The 20,204-nt window shown below is 39.6% G+C and overlaps 1 protein-coding gene across 1 annotated transcript in view; it reads right to left on the minus strand.

Moving 5' to 3' along the window:
- LOC126175974 (WW domain-binding protein 11) overlaps positions 1 to 20,204 on the minus strand; it is a 119,203-nt gene that overhangs the window by 28,616 nt on the left and 70,383 nt on the right. The window contains exon 5 of the mRNA XM_049923074.1: positions 16,111 to 16,370. Within this exon, the coding sequence (XP_049779031.1) occupies positions 16,111 to 16,370 (260 nt within the window). The remainder of the gene's footprint in view (positions 1 to 16,110; positions 16,371 to 20,204) is intronic.

Consider the following 20,204-nt stretch of genomic DNA (forward strand, 5'->3'; position numbering starts at 1 on the left):
TCTACTTTCCTACCACTGGAAACTTCAATTCCTGGGTTGGAGACTTTCTCTGCCCAGGGACTAGGTGTTTGTGTTGTCCTCATCATTTTCATCATCATCATCATTCCGGGGTGGTGACAGGAATGGCATCTGGCCACCCCTTGAACTAACCACGCCAAACTTGCTAATAACCTTGCCGACACTGTGGCCATGCGGGATAAGGCACATGCAGAAGAAGAAGAAGACAAGGAAGTATTGGCAACAAGCACCACCGGTTCAGTAACCACCAGTGAAATATCTTGTTAGTTGTCTGGCAGCTTATGTGAGGTAGTTTTCATATAGCATAGTAAATTCATTAACTTTTTGAAAGAGTAAGTATTTGAGTGAAAAACTAACACAGCCAATGCAGGATATAATTTAAAAATAAAACAAAATATAGTATGAATTCCTCTACATGGTTATTAGTGCCTTGCTAAAATAGTCTGCGATGAATAGGATTAAATACACAAAACTTACTAAGTACATGATACACAAACTCGCAAGGGACTGGTACAATTCAACAAACCTACCCTGGAATTTTTCACACAGGAAGAATACACTGAAAGGAATGCAGTGTCAAAATTTTAGCTACCAGGGTACTCTGCAAATATTAAAAACAAAAACTGTTGAAGTTACTCATTTCTGCCACATGAAGAACTGCTTGTAATAGTGGTTTGTACAACCCCTCCTGCCTAGTGCATGAATTGCCGAATAAGCAGGTCAGCTGTGACAAAGGGATGTAGTGCTACATAGTGTGAAATGCAAACAATGAATTTTAACCACTTAAACCATCCTAAAAATGTCCCAAATCATTAGTTTTTTTTAATAACTTGCAGTTCATATCGACAGCTATACTATTTCAGAGATGTAACTGTTACACAAGTGACTAGTAGAGATAAGAAAATCAAGGAAGAATATTATGTTACATTACAGATAACTTTCACCTGTATGGACTTTAATCTGTTGATAGTAAATATTTTATAACAATCCCTGTACTGCAGTTCTTGCTTATGATAATTTTTGAATATTGTATATTTTGCCAACAATGAAACAGTCCTGCAGTCATCACAAAAATGCAAAGTATCAATTGGATGGTATAAACAAACATTTGCCATATCCAAGGCACACTTGACAAAAGAAAAATTGATGCATTCAGGCACTTCATACTAATTACTAGTGTTTCATTTAGATAGAACTGAAATGCAGTAAAAAATGGCCGTGGCTGTTGTTCTGTATATTGTGCTGCATACCAAGGCATACTTGATCAAATTTGTAAAACGTGGTGATGCAAACTGAAAGGAGAAATGACTGAAGTTTAACAATACTTGCCCACTGAGTCTTTAGCTGTGGCATGTGTGAATAAAATCTTCTCGGTTTTCAAACTGGGTCAGTTTGAATAAAAATCTTGAGCTTTCAATGGCTATCTTTACCACTGTCATCAGAAGTACAAATCACGGACTGTCAGTGCTGTCATGGTTTTCCGCTTACAAAGGAACAATTGCAGCATCTAGCACCAATCAGAGAGGGTCGAAACAATGTGTGCAGAAGGTGATTTGGGCAGTTATGGCCCACTGCGCAACTGAGTGATATCAAATGGCGCGAGGGGGCCGCAGCGCATTTTAACCCTTTAACTGCTCTGGACGTGTTATCGCGCACACCTTTGTACCTGTCCCTGTGTGCTCTGACCATGTTTATGCACACCACCAGTCCTTCTACCTGGTACTCTGAATGTGTCTACACATAGTCACGTTCAGAGTACCAGGTAGAAGGATTGGTGGCGCGCGTAAACACGGTCAGAGCACACAGGGACAGGTACAAAGGCATGTGCGTTAACACATCCAGAGCAGTTAAAGGGTGAAACCACCGCTCCTGCCTCCTTACGAGTGTCAGGCATCCATCTTCACTCTCTTTCAATATCCAAAGCCTGTCCCCATGCCTTACTAAATGTGTACTTCTTGTCTCTATGAAAATTGTTGCTCTTTATTTTAATATCAGCCACCACCTCTATAATGCAATCCCAATATGTTGATACTGAAAGAGAGCAAAGATGGATGCTTGACCCTTACACTGAGACGGGAGTGGCTGTTTCAAATGTGGCACTAGCCCCTTGTGCCACCCGACATCACTCAGTCTTGTGGTGACCCGGAGCTGCTAAGGGCTGCCAACTCACCTTCCATAACAGGACATTTTGGCCCTCTTTGATTGGTGCAAGCTTCTGCAATTGTACCTACATAAGCAGAAAACCGAGCCAGCTGTAGCAATCAGTGGTTTGTACTCCTGACAACGATGGCAGACGTAGCAATCAAAAACTGGTGATTTTTATTCGAATTGACATACTTTAAAAGTCAAGATTTTCTTTTCTTTTAACAGCACTGTTCTGCTGATTAACCCGAAATGACAAAGAGGTATTGGAAATTATGCTGTCTGGCAATTTTATGAAAAACACTTTACACTATTGAAAATTTTTTTATCGAGAGGCTGAATCACACTATTTGCTGCATATGTGGGATCAGAGTTATATTGCATCCTCCTCCTATAGACAGCGATATCATTATTCCAGGCCAAGTGTTCAACAGAAGCAGTGAATTATTTTCTGCAAATGGTAAGAAAACTTTTAGTATGTAACAATGAACATTATTTTCTCTCATTTTTAATTATTAGACTTTCGCAAGTCAACAGTCCTTTTTTTAGTTTTTGGTCCTAGTTTGCCCTGACATTTCTGAAGACGAAGATTAAACTGCAGAAACAATACCCCTCTGAAACTTATCACTGACATTGTTGTACCGTATTTACCCAAGTATAAGATGACCCTGAATATAAAACACCTCCATCCCTCTTTTCAAAATCTCCTTGAGAAAAAATTATTTTTTATTTACTTTTACTAATCAAAACTGCAAACAGTTTTATTGACTTAGTGACTGACTAAAAAGTTAACATTATGCCTATTCTAAATTTATGCGATTCACTGTTACATTTTGATAATACAATGAGAATTAAATAAACAAAACGAAACTCTTTACATTAATTTGTGGACTGTTTTCTTTTCTTCCTTTCTGGATTACTAACCTGTCACCTGTGGTCTCACTATGTTTAATCATCACCACCCTAATGGTACAGCTGTGGAATCCATACCTTTGTTGTCACAAATATTTGGCTCTTTCTTCTGAATATGTTATGATTTCTAAGGTTATGCTTACAGTGGGACCTGAGAACATGCTGTTTTTTTTCCAGATATCTACTCGATTTTGCTTCTATACTGATGAGAGAGTGTTACAATGTCTGTTGCTTTCAAAGATATTGTCTGCCCATCACTCTCTCATTATCTCCATATAATCAGCAGTGGACACAACTCCTTTTATCCTGCCATACAACATGGTGAGTGTCGACAACATTGCACCACAGAACACTCAGTACGACACTGGTCACTATCTGCACTTTTAGTATCTCCTGCAGAAATGAAAACTACTACTGAGTTTTTGTTAAATTTTCAAGTCAGTTCAATTCCAGTTACAAACAGATTCAGTCAAACTATAGTTTAAACACAGAACATGTTCCTAAAAAGCCGAAGTATGTGGAACAGATTCCCATGGTTGGCAATATGACATAATCTGCTGCCCACTCTCTACTCCTCTGCCTGCACCCTTTCTGTAGTATTGCACTTGAGCAACTGTGAAACATTGCCTGCAGTATCACGTGTTAACAACAGCTACTAGTACATAGTCATGAGTCAGTTCGATTCTCAAATTTTCGCTCATCCCGTGGTTGTGATCCACTTATATCTGTGGCAAGTCTTGTGTTGTGATTTATTCTCATGATTTCAATTACAATCAGTTTAGTATGATTTATTTTGTTTGTTAGACATTTCACTCTGAATTAATTTTCCTCTTAGAATTTCACCATCATATTCTAAGGATAGTAGAAAGCTGGTAACATTTTTACCTGGCATTCTAATACATGAACAGCGACCGAATTTCTCATTTGCAACCCCCTTAGTAAATCATTACTGTCTCTCATACTCAAATAAAATATTGGTCTGGTTGCAGTGCCAAGTAATGCTGGCTGCAGGACGACATTTTCACTTTTGAATGTTCCCTTTACTTAATAAGCAGGATTAATTTTTGTACTTGGTATCCACAAATGTATTAGAACTTTTATTGTGAACCGGTTCAAATACTACAAGAGTATGTAAGGTGACATAATTTAACGATGTTTCCTCCTGTGTTTCACAAAATTGTTAAATTTTAAGCAGATCAGTAGACTGTTTTGGCTAGTTCATAGCTGCTTGCATATCATTTGTACTAGTGCCATGTGATTGTTTGAGCAACATCGATACAGTAGTGAGTACTTTGGGCTGTTGGGAGATCTTGAGCTATATGAATGTGAGTATCATTTGCCCACAAGTGCCCTTCAAAATGTTTCTGAATAAAGCTGCATGTGACCTCAACAGGCAATGCTTCATTTATTAGTGTAAGATGACCCTATATACTCTTATTAAACAACATAAAAATGTTGACCTCCACAACAATAGTTTAATCTTGGAATATAAGGCGACTTGTATTTTTTGAATGATGAATTTGGGAATAAACCTCATCTTATAATTGGGTAAATATGGTATATGAATGAGTCATAGCACCCATTGAGTGCGCGAATGACTCTTGTTTGTTTTTCGCTCAAAATGATAAAGTGCAACTGGCAAGATATCTGACTGGCTTTATACACAGTTTTTGAGAGGTAACAAGAAGCTTTGTCTTCACGTCCACTACAAATTTCTCTATAATATTACCTATTAATGACATCTCTACAGGTTTACTCAAAGTAAACTTAATAATTTTGGGACTACCTTTTCCTTATAATTTCCTGAATCTGTTTAAGCAGGTATAAGAGGCTTTGAAATCAGTAATGTTCATCTCACTTGAACTTCAGAGTGTCCATTCTTTTAGAGCTCCCTCGGAAACAGTGCACTGACTATCTCGAGCAGTTCTGAATCTTCCAAATAGTTTTACTTTGACACTTTTGAGAGTTTCATTTTGATGCATATTTCGTACTTCATGTAAATCTTCTTCCATATGCACAATTCATGTTCATATTTTATAAAACGAATGTGGCTTTGCACACTGCTTGAATTTAAGCATTTTCTCCCTATTTTGTTTCAAAAAAGAAATTTAAGACTTTTCTTTCTTACTGAAAACTATTACTGTGTCTGTTTTCTTTGGGCTTGGAAGACATTCTATGTTTCCACAATTTCTAATGAAATGTGACATCACTGGAATGAATGCCCTATGATAATACACACATCAAAAAAAGTTTAGTTCCCAGAACTCCTGAAGATAGACGTTGACGGTGTGTATTGTATCACAGACACAGTGGAGGTGCAGTGAGGTGGAGGTTCCCTGCTGTTTTGTGGTGGCGTTATGTGGGGCCGACGTGTGCAGCTGGTGGTCATGGAAGGTGCCATAACGGCTGTACGATAGATGAATGCCATCCTCTAACTGATAGTGCAAACATATCGGCAGCATATTGGCGATGCATTCACCTTCATGGATGACAATTCGCACCCCCATCGTGCACATCTTGTGAATGACTTACTTCAAGATAACGACATTGCTCGACTAGAGTGGCCGCAGGTTCTCCAGACATGAACCCTATCGAACATGTCTGGGATAGATTGAAAAGTGCTGTTTATGGATGATGTGACCCACCAATCACTCTGAGGGATCTACGCTGAATCGCCATTGAGGAGTGGGACAATCTGGACCAACAGTGCCTTGTTGAACTTGTGGATAGTATGCCATGACTAATGCAGGCATACATCAATACAAGAGGATGGAACCAAGCTGATGCAAAACCTTTTTTTGATGTGCTTAGATATAATACACAGGTCTTCAAGAGCAATAAGTGGTTTCGATTGCATATCCATACCACATTCTTCATATTTCATTTTTGTCAGGTTGGAAACATTAATTGGATTCCACATTACAATGAAAGTCTGGAAGCTGCACAAAGACATATGCTACTAGCAAGCATATACCACAGTGTATCTTATCAGCTAACATTTTCACACTGTGTTCTTTCAGTGTATTCTTACACAGTGTATCTTAGCAGCTAACATTTTCACACTGTGTTCTTTCAGTGTATTCTTACTGTATAAAATTTTTTAGGTATCCCGCCCCAGCACAGGTGATAAATGGAAAACGATGGTAGCCACTAGACAGCGTGGCCGTGCATCGTACGGTTGATGCGGGTCGCCACTGCTAGGGTTGCCGCATGGACCCACTCACTGAGCCAGCCTATTGGCAGCTGCTGTGTCCCTTTCAAGCTGGAAGCACTATGGCATCACAATCAGTTACAATTTCTGTGCACTACAGTACTAATCTCACAATACATTGTTATCTTGGTTCTGAGTTTGCTATGTCTTAGAAACTCAATTTTAGATCTCTGTTTGCTTTCTAGACTTACTATTCTGACATGCCATATCCACTTACTGTCATTCTTTCTTTTTGTCTGCCTGTTGTTCTCTGATGACTCAACATTTTTGGCAAGTCGGCTAGTCACCACTGGTTCTCAAATTGTTCTGAACTTGTCTGATTCTTACACACAAAAGTATGTAATTTTGACACTTGTTGGCAGATTAAAACTGTGTGCCGGACTGAGACTCCAACTTGGGACCTTTGCCTTCCACACCCAAGTGCTCTGCCAACTGAGATACACCGGCACAATTCACGACCCATCCTCACAACTTTACTTCTGCCAGTACCTCATGTCCTACCTTCCAAACTTCATAGAAGCTCTCCTGCAAAATTTGCAAGACTAGCACTCCTGAAAGAAAGGATATTGTGGAAGGCAAAGGTCCGAACTTCGAGTTCAGTCCGGCACACAATTTTAATCTGCCAACAGGTGTAAAAGGTAATTTCTTTTGTGTGTCTTTTACATTTTACTAAAAATTTCTAAACTGAGTTCCTCTAGTTTATCAAGTTGCCACTGCATGCCATATTTGATTTTGGCTGATGCTAGGTGATGTCCCTCCTTCATTATACATGCTGGCTGCTTTAGATGGCCGACTACTTTTTCTGGAAATCCCTCCTATCTTCCTATGCTTGTGTTGAGCTAGTGAAATAATTTTTTACTCCAGGAACACTCATGACGACTTCCTCCTGCTCTCTTTAACAGTCTATCAGACCCTTGCAGTCTGAAAGATTGTATACGTCTCTACAATTGCTAAGCATCTGAACCTGTGTAGTGCTACACACCTGTTCCTTATTGCTGAGTGCACTCCTCACTTCACCAAGTGATAAGCTGTCTTAGCAGATGCTCTGAAGGCTGCAAAATGGATACATAAGTGGTGTGGTGGATCACATTCATAATGTGATGCATCTGCTTATGTGTGGTGTTGCAGTGTTCAGTCATCAGTCTTCTGATGGTTTGGTGCCACAAATTCCTCTCCTTTGCCAACCTTTTCATCTCAGAGTAGCACTTGCAACCTACATCCTCAATTATTTGCTGGATGTATTCCAATCTCTCTCTTCATCTACAATTTTTACTCTCTACAACTTCCTCTAGTACCATCCAACTTATTCCCTGATGTCATATCATCCTGTTCTCTTGTCACTGTTTTCCATATTATTTCTTTCCTCAGAAATTTTGCGGAGAACCATTTCATTCCTTACTGTATCAGTCCACCTAATTTTCAAGATTCTACTGTAGCACCACACCTCAAATCTCTTCTGTTCCGGTTTTCCCAAGTCCATGTTCCCCTACCATATAATGCAATGCTCCAAACATACATCCTTAGAAATTTCTTCATCAAATTAAAGTTTATGTTTGATACTAGTAGACTTTTCTTGGACACAGGGATTGTATTTTATTAAATCCAAAGATACATTAATTTTCACAGAAAACTTAGTCCTTGAGTGTGGTGTCACTGCCAGACACCACACTTACTAGGTGGTAGCCTTTAAATCGGCCGCAGTCCGTTAGTATACGTCGGACCCGCGTGTCGCCACTATCAGTGATTGCAGACCGAGCGCTGCCACACGGCAGGTCTAGAGAGACTTCCTAGCCCTCGCCCCAGTTGTACAACCGACTTTGCCAGCGATGGTTCACTGACAAAATACGCAAGGCGCCATTACCAGTTACTATTGATACTGTGAATAATGTACCATCCAGAGCGACGACGTTCACCATTAATGGATTAAAGTTAAGTATTCCACCAACTACGTCCGTTTTTTCTAAATTCCAATTTCCTTGTCCTGTTCCAGACCTCACGCCAGCATGCATGAGCTAAAACGCGTGCCTTTCGGCTTCCTCCAGTAACATGGTGTTGGCTCTCCTGCCAACCGGCAGTAAGCTTTGTCACACAATGGCTTTACAAGCATTACTTGTGCTGGTACTGCATGTTTCTGATTGTTGTATACTGTACTCTAGGAAGATGTCTGCAGCTTTAACATCTGCATTACGAGATATTTACTTTCATAATAAAAACTTCCTGTAAGCTTTTGATTATCTCTTTGTGTCTGTTACAATTTTCTCATAAATAGTTGTACTCAGCAGCAATGGCTTTCTGCTAAGAACCTCACTTCAACTTATCTTGAATTTCGAGTTTCTACCTGAGGTCTAGCACATGTTTAATTTTAGAAATCACGATTCTGAACCATAAAGAAAGCAACAACTTCAAACATTTATAGCATAGCTTAACACTGTAATTTACAACATTGTTACACTTGAGACTTGAGAATTCATTAGTGTATGTGTGATTTCTGCTTGAGCGACTAGAGGCTGGATGTGGACCAGATTACTGAGAGGCTTTTAACTATTGAGTGCTGGATTAGCAGGAGTTTAGTGCACTTCCAGTTAAGTCCCGTTTAGCATCTGTTTTCTGTGCTTCCTTTCAGCCACTGCTTTATCTACGCAGTTCATCCTGATCAGAAAATGGTGACTGCAGTGTATGTTATCGGCCACTTCTCCAAAGATACTTGCTTGTGAGGATTGGAGAGGATACCGAGAGATCCACTGGCAAGAAAGACCCTGTAGAAGTGCAGAAATCTGGGCTCCTTTGTGTTCAGGGGACACAGAAGCCCTAATGACATGAGACTCTTAACAGCTCTAGCCTGAGGCAGGCAATAACAGAGCCGTACAGAACATTAAGGGGGTTCAGGTCCCCAAAGAGGAGTTCTGTGAGAGCCTTATAAGAGTGTCATCAGAGCCTTATAGAGTGTCGTCAGGGAAGTTAAAAGTATTGTAGCTGGGCTGGCAACTGACACTGCCTGTACATACACCTGCAACCGGCCTGTTGCCACGCTCTTGGCATCGCCTGCCACAGCTGCCAAGTGTGGGCAAATCCCAATTTTGTCCAAACACTAACACTGGCAGATGACAATAGCTAATCTGTGTATGCACCAGATGGCAATGGCAATAGATTGCTCTGCGTACAGACCAGACTGCAGCAACTGCGATGAGAGGGGCATCAGAAGGGATGGTGGTTATCATTGAAACAACAACCAGTTTTCAGTTACATTGATTCTTTTCATCTCCACTGTAATCTAACTTTTAAATCTGCTCAAAATAACCAGTTTCTGAGATTTGCAGTTTTTTATTGCTATTACTTCCAGTAGCACAAGCAGACTTGAACAAAGGTGGAAATTCTAATAAAGATGAAGGAGCAGATCATGATGACTATGAGGCTGCAGAAAAAAAATCGGTCTTATTGTTTCCAGCAATGACCACAAAGGTAAATGATGGGGATGCAATGGCAGCAAGAACATATGGTCACAAGTTGGTGACATTCCAAGATCATCACTTTTGGATGAAATTAATTTTTCCTGCCGAACCAATCATAGAATTAAGGGTTCAGTTATTATCCCAAGTTTATAGCATGTCAATAAAATGATAGGTATAACAATCAAATACAACTTCTCTTCAAGCAATTTATATGATGTCGCAAATTTGTTTTGCCTCCTCCTGTTTTTAATCTTTTAAAGCAAATGGAGCATTGTACTTCTTTGCTACCACACTTCATAAAATACTTCCACAAACTAGGGAATGTCAGGGTGTATATGACCTGGGACAACTGGACATCCTGGAAAAACCCGGGAACTTTCTCATCCGGGAGAAAACTGGGAAAAACCCGGGAATTTTTTAGAATTCCAGAAATTTTTCATTTTTAGTTTTCAGTTAAATTTTTGTAATTTTGACTGGTAGGGACCAATGCTCTAAAAAACAAAGGATATTACTGTATCCCGCTACTGCAGAATAATACTGCAGCGATAAAACATGAATGAGAGAAAAAACAAAAATAAAACTTAAGTTGCATAGAAAATGTGCGTATACAACAAAACACAGTACTCATACAAGTGTCTGCCGACAGCAAAATGAGTCAAAGGCTTTCGAAAGATTATAGCTTCGTAACAACAAATTCCCTCCGATGAATGTGACGTCACAACTGTTTACCTTAGATTCGTTTGAGAAGTTGCAAACGTGCTCTTGCACATGTGTTGTCGAGTTGCATATGAGTAGTACCTTCTCCTGCTTCTGGATAGAGAAGTGTGGCTGTTAGCTGTACAAGTAGTAGCAGCAAACAGCCAGATGCTACCCGGAAAAATTTTACTAGAGTGCCCAAGCTGCCAGATGCACCCATGCACAGCAGGCCTGGATCTAGGGGGCAGAAGGAGGGGTGGGGGGGCATTTGGTATTGGTACTTCCTGAATTATATTCTGTTATAAAAATGACCATTTGCGCCAAAACAGTCTCATTAATTTGATGTATGTTACAATGGCTGCAATATTAGAAAGGCCTACTTCATTTTATCTAGCAGACAGTGACAAATTAGACGTAATCTGATCGAGACACAACAACAGTCGTGGGTACTATTCGTACCAACAGCTTTTTCAGAATTAGAGAACATTTCGATTTTTCCTGTAGCAAAACAATTTGACTACCTTTGATGAGGTAATAGATTCTTTCGCAGAAAGGAAAGCACACCATGTAAAGTTGTAGCAAGATAGAGAGAAAAACAGCTCTAGGACCTGAGGATTGAAGAAATGTATACGGTCTTGCCTATTTCTTGCCTTTACTGGTTTTATGTATCCTATATTTAATTTTATGTCACACAAAACTAATTTTATGTCACGCAAAACAGCATGTTATTAGCTAATAGGCAATAAAGAGTGCAAATTTTCTGAAGAGGTATTGTTCTCCCGGTTACAAATCATCCCATCCACTATCAATTGCGAGGTTTTTTTTAAAGAGGGGCAGGATGTCAAACCTGTCCTGAATATAGTTTGATGGTATCCAGTACAAAATATACACATTTGACTGGCACAGAACGAAATTCAGTGACGTGCAATAGAATAATACGGTGTGAAGGGGCATGGCACTGCACTTTGGCCCACGAGGGACAGCATGGGGGCACTATCTACTAGTGCCCTGGTTCGGAAATATCGTAAATCTGGGGCTGATGCGCAGAGCAAGATGAGTTGTAGTGGGGAAGTTGTATCTCCACCTGACCCGTGTTTAAGTTTAATAAAAACAGAATGGATTTCTGTGGCTGGTAGCTATCAAGTGAACTAAAATACATTCACATAATTACGGAAGGCTAAAATGTTTTATCAGCGTTAATCACGTTGCAAGACAACGAAGTTTTTTCGTCAGTTTGCTACAGAAATTTGGTTTTTATTAATCTTTTCCGCTGAGACAGTCAATTTATTTTAAACGAAAAGTGTTTAATTCGACACAATTGGCTAGTTTCAACTGTTTGCAGCATTTTAAGTGCATGTTTTCAGCTTCTAGTATGTATGGCATTATGCCATAATAAAGAACCAAGCATGAGATAATACAATACCGGTACTCCAAGAAAAATTACATCCCAAAAAGCACACTGAAAAGCCTACTTCATTGTCGAGGCATACTTCATTGGGAATCTGGACATACAAATGTGCACTTTAAGCTGGATAACGCATTTTAGTTTGGTTCATAAAATTCCGATGTTTTTGTAGTAGCCTCTAATGTCTTATTTCTTTTATGACATAATGTAAGATCTTTTAATGTTTTACACGTACGAACATACGGGCTCCCTACATCATCGTAGCTGCGCAAGGCCAGTGACGCCTATCTGGCGCTCTGACAACTGCTGGAACAAACCTGTTTCTAACAGGTTGTGGGAAAATATTGCGAACGGTGGTTTGAAAAGCGTTACTTTCAAAGTAAATTTCCTTTTACGCAAGATGAACTATGTGCGAGAATGTACGATGAATTTCTTAAATCACAGAGCGTTTGACTCTCATTAAAAATCAACTCTTTGATGACAAGCCAGTTAGAAGAATTTTGAGCCCAGAAGATCAGATATTTATGTCGTTATTAAAAATTTTACTGGCACATTTGTGTGATGTATCTTAAAGTGTAACACGCGCAAAAAAGATCAATATTATATGTGAAAGCTTAGCGTAGCTTCTCTTGCAGCTTATTAATCTTCGAGACCAATATTATATGTGAAAGCTTTGCTCTTCTTGTAACAACACTATGTATATTAATTCAAACCATAACTTTTCCTATTTGTGTGTTCGCGCTACTTGACAGTGATGTTGCTATTGCCTGACTGCATCACGTGTCCTATGCTCTGAATATCCGCTGTCATCGGATGGCGAGATCATGTGATATGAGCTATGACTGGATTATAAAGGTGCACTGCAATCTCGATTTTGATGCTTCAGAAAGTAACATGTGAGGTTTAGTGGAATTCGACTTATGAAAATATGCAGCGTACATGTTACTGCACATCAAAGATCTTTCTAAAAAGTGTTTTTTTCCCGTGAGTTTCATTTTCTAAAGTGCTGGGAAATTCTACACCGCTGTATAAAACTGTAACCATTCAAAGGATTGACAAGTTTTACAGTTCCAAACGGAAAGTATACTGTCACATAACATGGAAAAAGTGTATTTTCACCTGGAAGAAAGTGTATCTTTAACCGGGAAATCCGGGAATTTTTTTTCTTGTTGGCGTGTACACCCTGGATGGTATGAGTTCGCAATACAGCTGATGTCTGAGGACAACAGTGAGAAACTACCATACAGAACTGTTGGGGGCAACTCTTGCACACTGTGTCTACACAGAGTGTCAATAGACCATGCCACTAGGACTGCCAATATACCAAGAAATGCTATTGTTATGACTGCATCCTACACTTTTCTGTGTAGGCCCAATGAGCCTAACATCCCATGTTACAACCAAGCAAGGCACAGAGTGAATGAGGCAAAGTAGGAAGAATGTGCCGATCAGTCCAATGCCAACATACCCCACCCCATCCTGCTTACACCTCGCTCTTACCTGTATTGAGAAATGCAAGTGCATAATAAAGGATTTTATTTGGAATTACCGAAATTAGCAAAATATTACTTGAAATTCCAGGCAATAATGCCAACACTGAATGAGAGTTCTGTTTCATAAATGTCCAATGAACCCAAGGATAAATTGCAAACTGACACAATCATGAAGATATTGCGTAATTTAAAATTATCCTGTCAAGAGCTACATGAAATGATTTCTAAGAAAAATAAAATTCTTGATAAAGTGGGCTTAGGAGAGAAATTTTAATACTTAGTTACATATTGTTGTTATTCATTTACAAGCCAAACTGAAATGAAAGGTTCTGAACATCTTTTCACTTTCTGCCCCAGAACAATGTATAATTACTTTGTTCAGTAAATAGCTTGTAGTTTATTTTGACATAACATTATCTCAGGAAAAAGACAGCAATTAAGAAGACCGAGAACTTAACTGCTAAATTATAAAGGTGCTTACTGTGTTGTTGTTGTTGTTTTAGTTGAGGCACATTTATGGTGGGTCTTGCAAACAACTGACTGAAACTGATTATTAATAAATAATTGAAAATACCCAACTGACTATTTGTATTAAAAATTTATAATCTGGCTTTTAGAGCAAAAAAAGTCCAGCTGAATGTAAACACAAAATCTGGCTTTTCTGTTTTTTGGATCTGTCAACCCTACACATCACACAGCTAAAGGTACATTATTGTCTCTGCAATGCAGTACTGACTCAAATGCCTTGTGTTTGCTATAAAATCCAATATTTCAAAGCAATGGAGCTTTTATGAATAAATATCAATTTTTTTGAAGTTTTATTTAACAACCAAAAATATTAGCACTGCTGCAAATGGCTGGTTCCATTTACTCGGTTATCAGTAAAAAATGAAAAAAAAAAAAAAAAAAACTGTTGTAACCAAGACCAAACAAATACCGAAAAATACCAGTTATACAGAACTAAAATACCAGTACTGGTTTTAATCAGACATTTCTTTCCCCATCCCCAAGCATCAGTACTGCCCACTAACAGTGCACGCATCCCTAACCACAGTGCAGTGAGCAGAGTGCTACGATGGGTCCGCACATCACGTGACACCTCACGGAAATACTAACGGCTGTAGTATTTAAGATTCCTGAGTGACCACTAGGCTGCAGCATTTGTTCACACTCCAGGCTCAGCACCAGCTGCACCCATCAGCCCATCTGTCGGTAGTGTTCATCAACAGCATATCCACTTCAGCACAGAATTCCAGGCAACTGCTGTTAGTTCGAATACTGGTCTCCCACCAGCTGTCAGTGCTCTACTGGCTTCCCACCAGCCAGGCACCTGACTGGATACTGCCCTGGACAGTATACTTGGCCGAGCCCCAGCGCTCTTGTATTCCGGCAGCCAGTGTTGGTTCAAGCACTGGTCTCCCCTCAGCTGCTACACTCTCTCAACATCCCACTGGCCAGCCCGCACCTTGACTGAGCTGGACACTGTCTAGGATATTGACCAGATGCTGACCAAGGACCTCGAGCTGGATTACCACTGAGACACTATCATATTACAAGAAGTTGCTATTATTTTTTATTTCACTTCGAACTGTGAACTGTTCATTTATGTATTTACCAATAAATGTATTTCTTTCATGTTCCTTGGGAGCCGAATTTGTTATGTTCTATCTTCTTCATCAAGTAAGGACAAAAGACATCAAATCAAGGACACACACAAGTTGGCCTCTCCCTCACCTGGAGGCTGAATTATCTGCCGAGCCTCTTCAATCTTTTGCAGACACCCTATTTCCTCACTAAGAATGTAACATACTAGTTCTTAGTCACAAACAGTTTTTTCTAGTTTTAAAAGTTTATGTCAACAGTTCTTGAAATTTCAGCCCCATAAGTAAATAGCTGCCAAACACTATCACTTTGTTTATTTAACTGAATTAGCATATGTAATTACCTTAATGTACAAGAGATATGGCATACTGATTGGTTTCTGGTTTTGTTGGTCTGGTCTGTGGGTAGCTAGTCAAGTTGAGAAAACTTCAAGAGTCCTCAATACATTTGAGTTAATTAACATACAACTTGAAACTAACTGTTGCCAGTACATACAAATATGAACACTGAATTAGGATGTTCACCTTCTATGATGATTATACCAATGGTATTGCCTGAAACAATAGAACTAATGTCTAAAGAGATATTGGATTGTAATCACAGAACAGAATATTTGAGCATATGCCAAGTCACAGCTTACTTGGCATTTTATCCTACCAGTTACATAACTGTCAATGGAAAGAGTAAAGGTAACTCCACATAACAGCTTAACTAGATAGCCAGTGGTTAGCTTTACTCCTTCCATTAACAGATTTTGTCTGTTAGAACCAAATGGTGAGTTTTGTTACTTTATCACATTTTTGTTCCAACTCAGTCAAAACTATTTTACCATAAATTTTTTTAACATACACACATTTTTCTGCAAACCTTTTACAGAAGTTGGACTAAGATTTTAGCATGAGTACTTTGTTTTATTTTTATAGGCAGTAAACGTCATGTTCTCATTCTTTTATAGCCTCGTAATATATAAATGAGCCACTACACCAATAAATTACCAGCTGCAACTAGTGACATGCCTCTTAAGACAGAAGATTGTTCTCCCACATTTTGTGTGTGTGTGTGTGTGTGTGTGTGTGTGTGTGTGTATGTATGGTGTTATAAGACAAAAGCTATGTTCTTAAGCAGCTACAGTGTCCTTGACATCTGAAACATTTCTGCATTCGAACTGGGCATATTACTCACCTCTTTCATGAATTGGTCAATGTCTTGGCCAGCCATAGCCAACATTTTTTGTTGCAAAGATGTTGGTTTTGGAGCCCCTGAAGTTTGACTGTCATCATTTTTCTCCTTGGAATTGTTCTCTCCAGATTTGTCAACTGCTGCATCATCTGTTGCACCTTCTGCATTCTCATCATCATCATCATCGTCATCAGCAAATCTGATCACACGTGATCGTTTATCAGATGCTTCAGCAGCTGCACGCTCTGCTACTACTGCATCACCTACAAAATATTCGAACATCAAACACTGTGTTCTCTAAGTTACCACACTGTGAAATCTATGATGTTCGTATGGTCATAAAAAATTATAAAAGTGATCAACATTTCAAGGCAGCCCTTTCATATCTGTCTTATTCCAAATATAATGACATTTCATTAATTATCATCACTTGCTTCTTTCCACTCAAAGAGTTGGTTAAAAGGCTAGCTGTTTAAAACAGCTACCGAGTATCTGAACTATGACACTCCACAGGATATATGTCTATGCAATAAAGTTTATATTCTTAAACTGAGACAAATTAAAGACATTACCTCCTGACAGTACAGTGATATTATAAGGAAAAGGTAAACAGGACACAATTTGGGATGTAAAATGTGTGGTTCACGCAAAATGGGACAATCAGCTGCACAGTTTGTGCCAGTTCTTATGTGATATGTTCCCTAGTGTGGTATACACCACTTCTAACAAACACCGAACAACGCGCTCCAGTACGCGGCTGCCAAATACATCGCTGGCCGCACTTCTCTGGGCAGCCCGCTGCTTCCATCGCTGGTCGTTTTCACACGCACGCTCCCTTACGTGGCCGAGAAATACATCGCTGGCCGCACTTCTCCAGGCGGCTCGCGTCTACCATCACTGGCCGCCTTCGCGCACGCGCGTTTGTCAGCACACAGCAATTGGCTACGCCAGGAAATATTGCGATTGGTTTTCCCTGGAAAACAGCGACCCCAGACGATGGCTCCATTAACTAGCAAGCCTTATATAAACCCGGCCGCCGCCGCAAACGACAGTTCTCATCGGGAAGTGCAGTACGCCGTGTTCCAGCTGCTTGTGGATGACTCGCCGCACTACTCGAGGTTACCTGGCTGTTCAGCGGAAAATCTTGCGACTTCACTTGGAGAGACTGAACTTCACTGGACTTGGAAATAATTACGGAACGTGCACCCCACCATGCACATTCGGACATTGGTATAACCAAACTTTAATTCTGCATTACTTCTGAGTGTGAGCCTGGGTAGACGCTTGGCTAACATAATTGTTAAAAAGTGATTTTTGATTTAATAAACCAGACTGAAGAGGTTATTGTGTTATTCGTGGTTATAACACCTAGATTTTTGAGTTTTTCTTTTGGTGATATAATGACCACTCCATCAGATTTTCCATGTGTCTATATTTCATATGACTATACAGTGAAGCCCATATGTATGAACACCTGCCAAACATCCTAAGAGGACCTGAAGATTGCTAAACACAAAAAGCACCAACTTTAGAAGCAAATATGGCTAATAATTTTATATCTTTTCTGCTCATTCTAAACACATACATTTACTCTGGAACACCTAATATTCCACTCGACAATAACATATGTAGTAACTGTCTTGTGTTAATTCCCCTTCCCTATACACAGAGTAGCTGTTTTGCAGGGGACAATCCAAACAGCACAGGCACTGAAGCAGCTGTTTAAGTCATTAGCATTGTTTTGTGCAGCATGTACAGCAGCTGGAAGACTTATGTTTGCAGTTGGTTACATTTTGGCAGTGAGCATTTACAGGCATAGATGGACGGTTAATTACCATACACAAATAGGATGTTGCACAGTAACTGCAGAATTATATAAAGCCAGGCATGTTACAGAGGGAGACTGAGGCTCAAATAAGACAAGCAGATTCAGGTGTATGTAGGTTGTAGTCATTATGCAGATATAAAGAAGGCTTGCATGGGACGCAAGTATGGAAAGCTGCATCAAACCAATCTTTGGACTGAAGATGATGATAACAACAACAACTAGTGGAAGAAAATGCAATGTGGGCAATTCAAACCCTTAAATAAACGTGTATGCTATAAAATACGGTTAAAATCACATGGTTGAGTGAGCTACCCACATATTCATTAAACAGTACCCAAAGAGCGAGTAGGTGGAGGCAAGAGAGGGGTTTCACTAGTTACATGAGTAGTATCTAAGAGTAACATGTTCATCTGTACTAAATTTAAGCCAGTAGACTGTAAATGGCCAGCATGTTGTCATATTGACAAACAAATAAATGTGCATATACCCTGAAAACTGACTCAAACCATGACAAATAGTAGTACAAATAAGTGGAGCATGAAACTAAATAACTAAATAAATAATCAGAAGATGAAGCAGACAATGTGAGGCCAAAGGTTTTGTGGGTGCTCACCAACACCAGTCAGTCATCAGCAGTCACCTGAGATGGCAACAAGTCACACTGCCACAAATTCGTTAAGTATTAATGACTGTTGAGAAGCCAGAGAAACGTATGGTTCCTGAAGAGGGGCAGCAGCCTTTTCAGTAGTTGCAGGGGCAACAGTCTGGATGATTGACTGATCTGGCCTTGTAACATAACCAAAACGGCCTTGCTGTGCTGGTACTGTGAATGGCTGAAAGCAAGGGGAAACTACAGCCGTAATTTTTCCCTAGGGCATGCAGCTTTACTGTATGGATAAATGATGATGGTATCATCTTGGGTAAAATATTCCGGAGGTAAAATAGTCCCCCATTCGGACCTCCGGGCGGGGACTACACAGGAGGATGTCGTTATCATGAGAAAGAAAACTGGCGTTCTACGGATCGGAGCGTGGAATGTCAGATCCCTTAATTGGGCAGGTAGATTAGAAAATTTAAAAAGGGAAATGGATAGGTTAAAGTTAGATATAGTGGGAATTAGCGAAGTTCGGTGGCAGGAGGAACAAGACTTTTGGTCAGGTGAATACAGGATTATAAATACAAAATCAAATAGGGCTAATGCAGGAGTAGGTTTAATAATGAATAAAAAAAATAGGAGTTCGGGTAAGCTACTACAATCAACATAGTGAACGCATTATTGTGGCCAAGATAGACATGAAGCCCATGCCTACGACAGTAGTACAAGTCTATATGCCAACTAGCTCTGCAGATGACGAAGAAATTGAAGAAATGTATGATGAGATAAAAGAAATTATTCAGATAGTGAAGGGAGACCAAAATTTAATAGTCATGGGTGACTGGAATTCGATAGTAGGAAAAGGAAGAAAAGGAAACGTAGTAGGTGAATATGGATTGGGGGGAAGAAATGAAAGAGGAAGCCGCCTGGTAGAATTTTGCACAGAGCACAACTTAATCAACACTTGGTTCAAGAATCATAAAAGGAGGTTGTATACATGGAAGAAGCCTGGAGATACGATAGGTTTCAGATAGATTATATAATGGTAAGACACAGATTTACGAACCGGGTTTTAAACTGTAAGTCATTTCCAGGGGCAGATGTGGACTATTGGTTATGAGCTGTAGATTAAAACTGAAGAAACTGCAAAAAGGTGGGAATTTAAGGAGATGGGACCTGGATAAACTGACTAAACCAGAGGTTGTACAGAGTTTCAGGAAGAGCATAAGGGAACAATTGACAAGAATGGGGGAAAGAAATACAGTAGAAGAAGAATGGGTAGCTTTGAGGGATGAAGTAGTGAAGGCAGCAGAGGATCAAGTAGGTAAAAAGACGAGGGCTAGTAGAAATCCTTGGGTGACAGATGAAATACTGAATTTAATTGATGAAAGGAGAAAATATAAAAATGCAGTAAATGACGCAGGAAAAAAGGAATACAAACATCTCAAAAATGAGATCGACAGGAAGTGCAAAATGGCTAAGCAGGGATGGCTAGAGGACAAATGTAAGGATGTAGAGGCTTATCTCACTAGGGGTAAGATAGATACTGCCTACAGGAAAATTACAGAAACCTTTGGAGAAAAGAGAACCACTTGTATGAATATCAAGAACTCAGATGGAAACCCAATTCTAAGCAAAAGAAGGGAAAGCAGAAAGGTGGAAGGAGTATATAGA

The sequence above is a fragment of the Schistocerca cancellata genome, chromosome 3 (assembly GCF_023864275.1).
Source record: "Schistocerca cancellata isolate TAMUIC-IGC-003103 chromosome 3, iqSchCanc2.1, whole genome shotgun sequence".
In the NCBI taxonomy this organism is placed as follows: domain Eukaryota; kingdom Metazoa; phylum Arthropoda; class Insecta; order Orthoptera; family Acrididae; genus Schistocerca; species Schistocerca cancellata.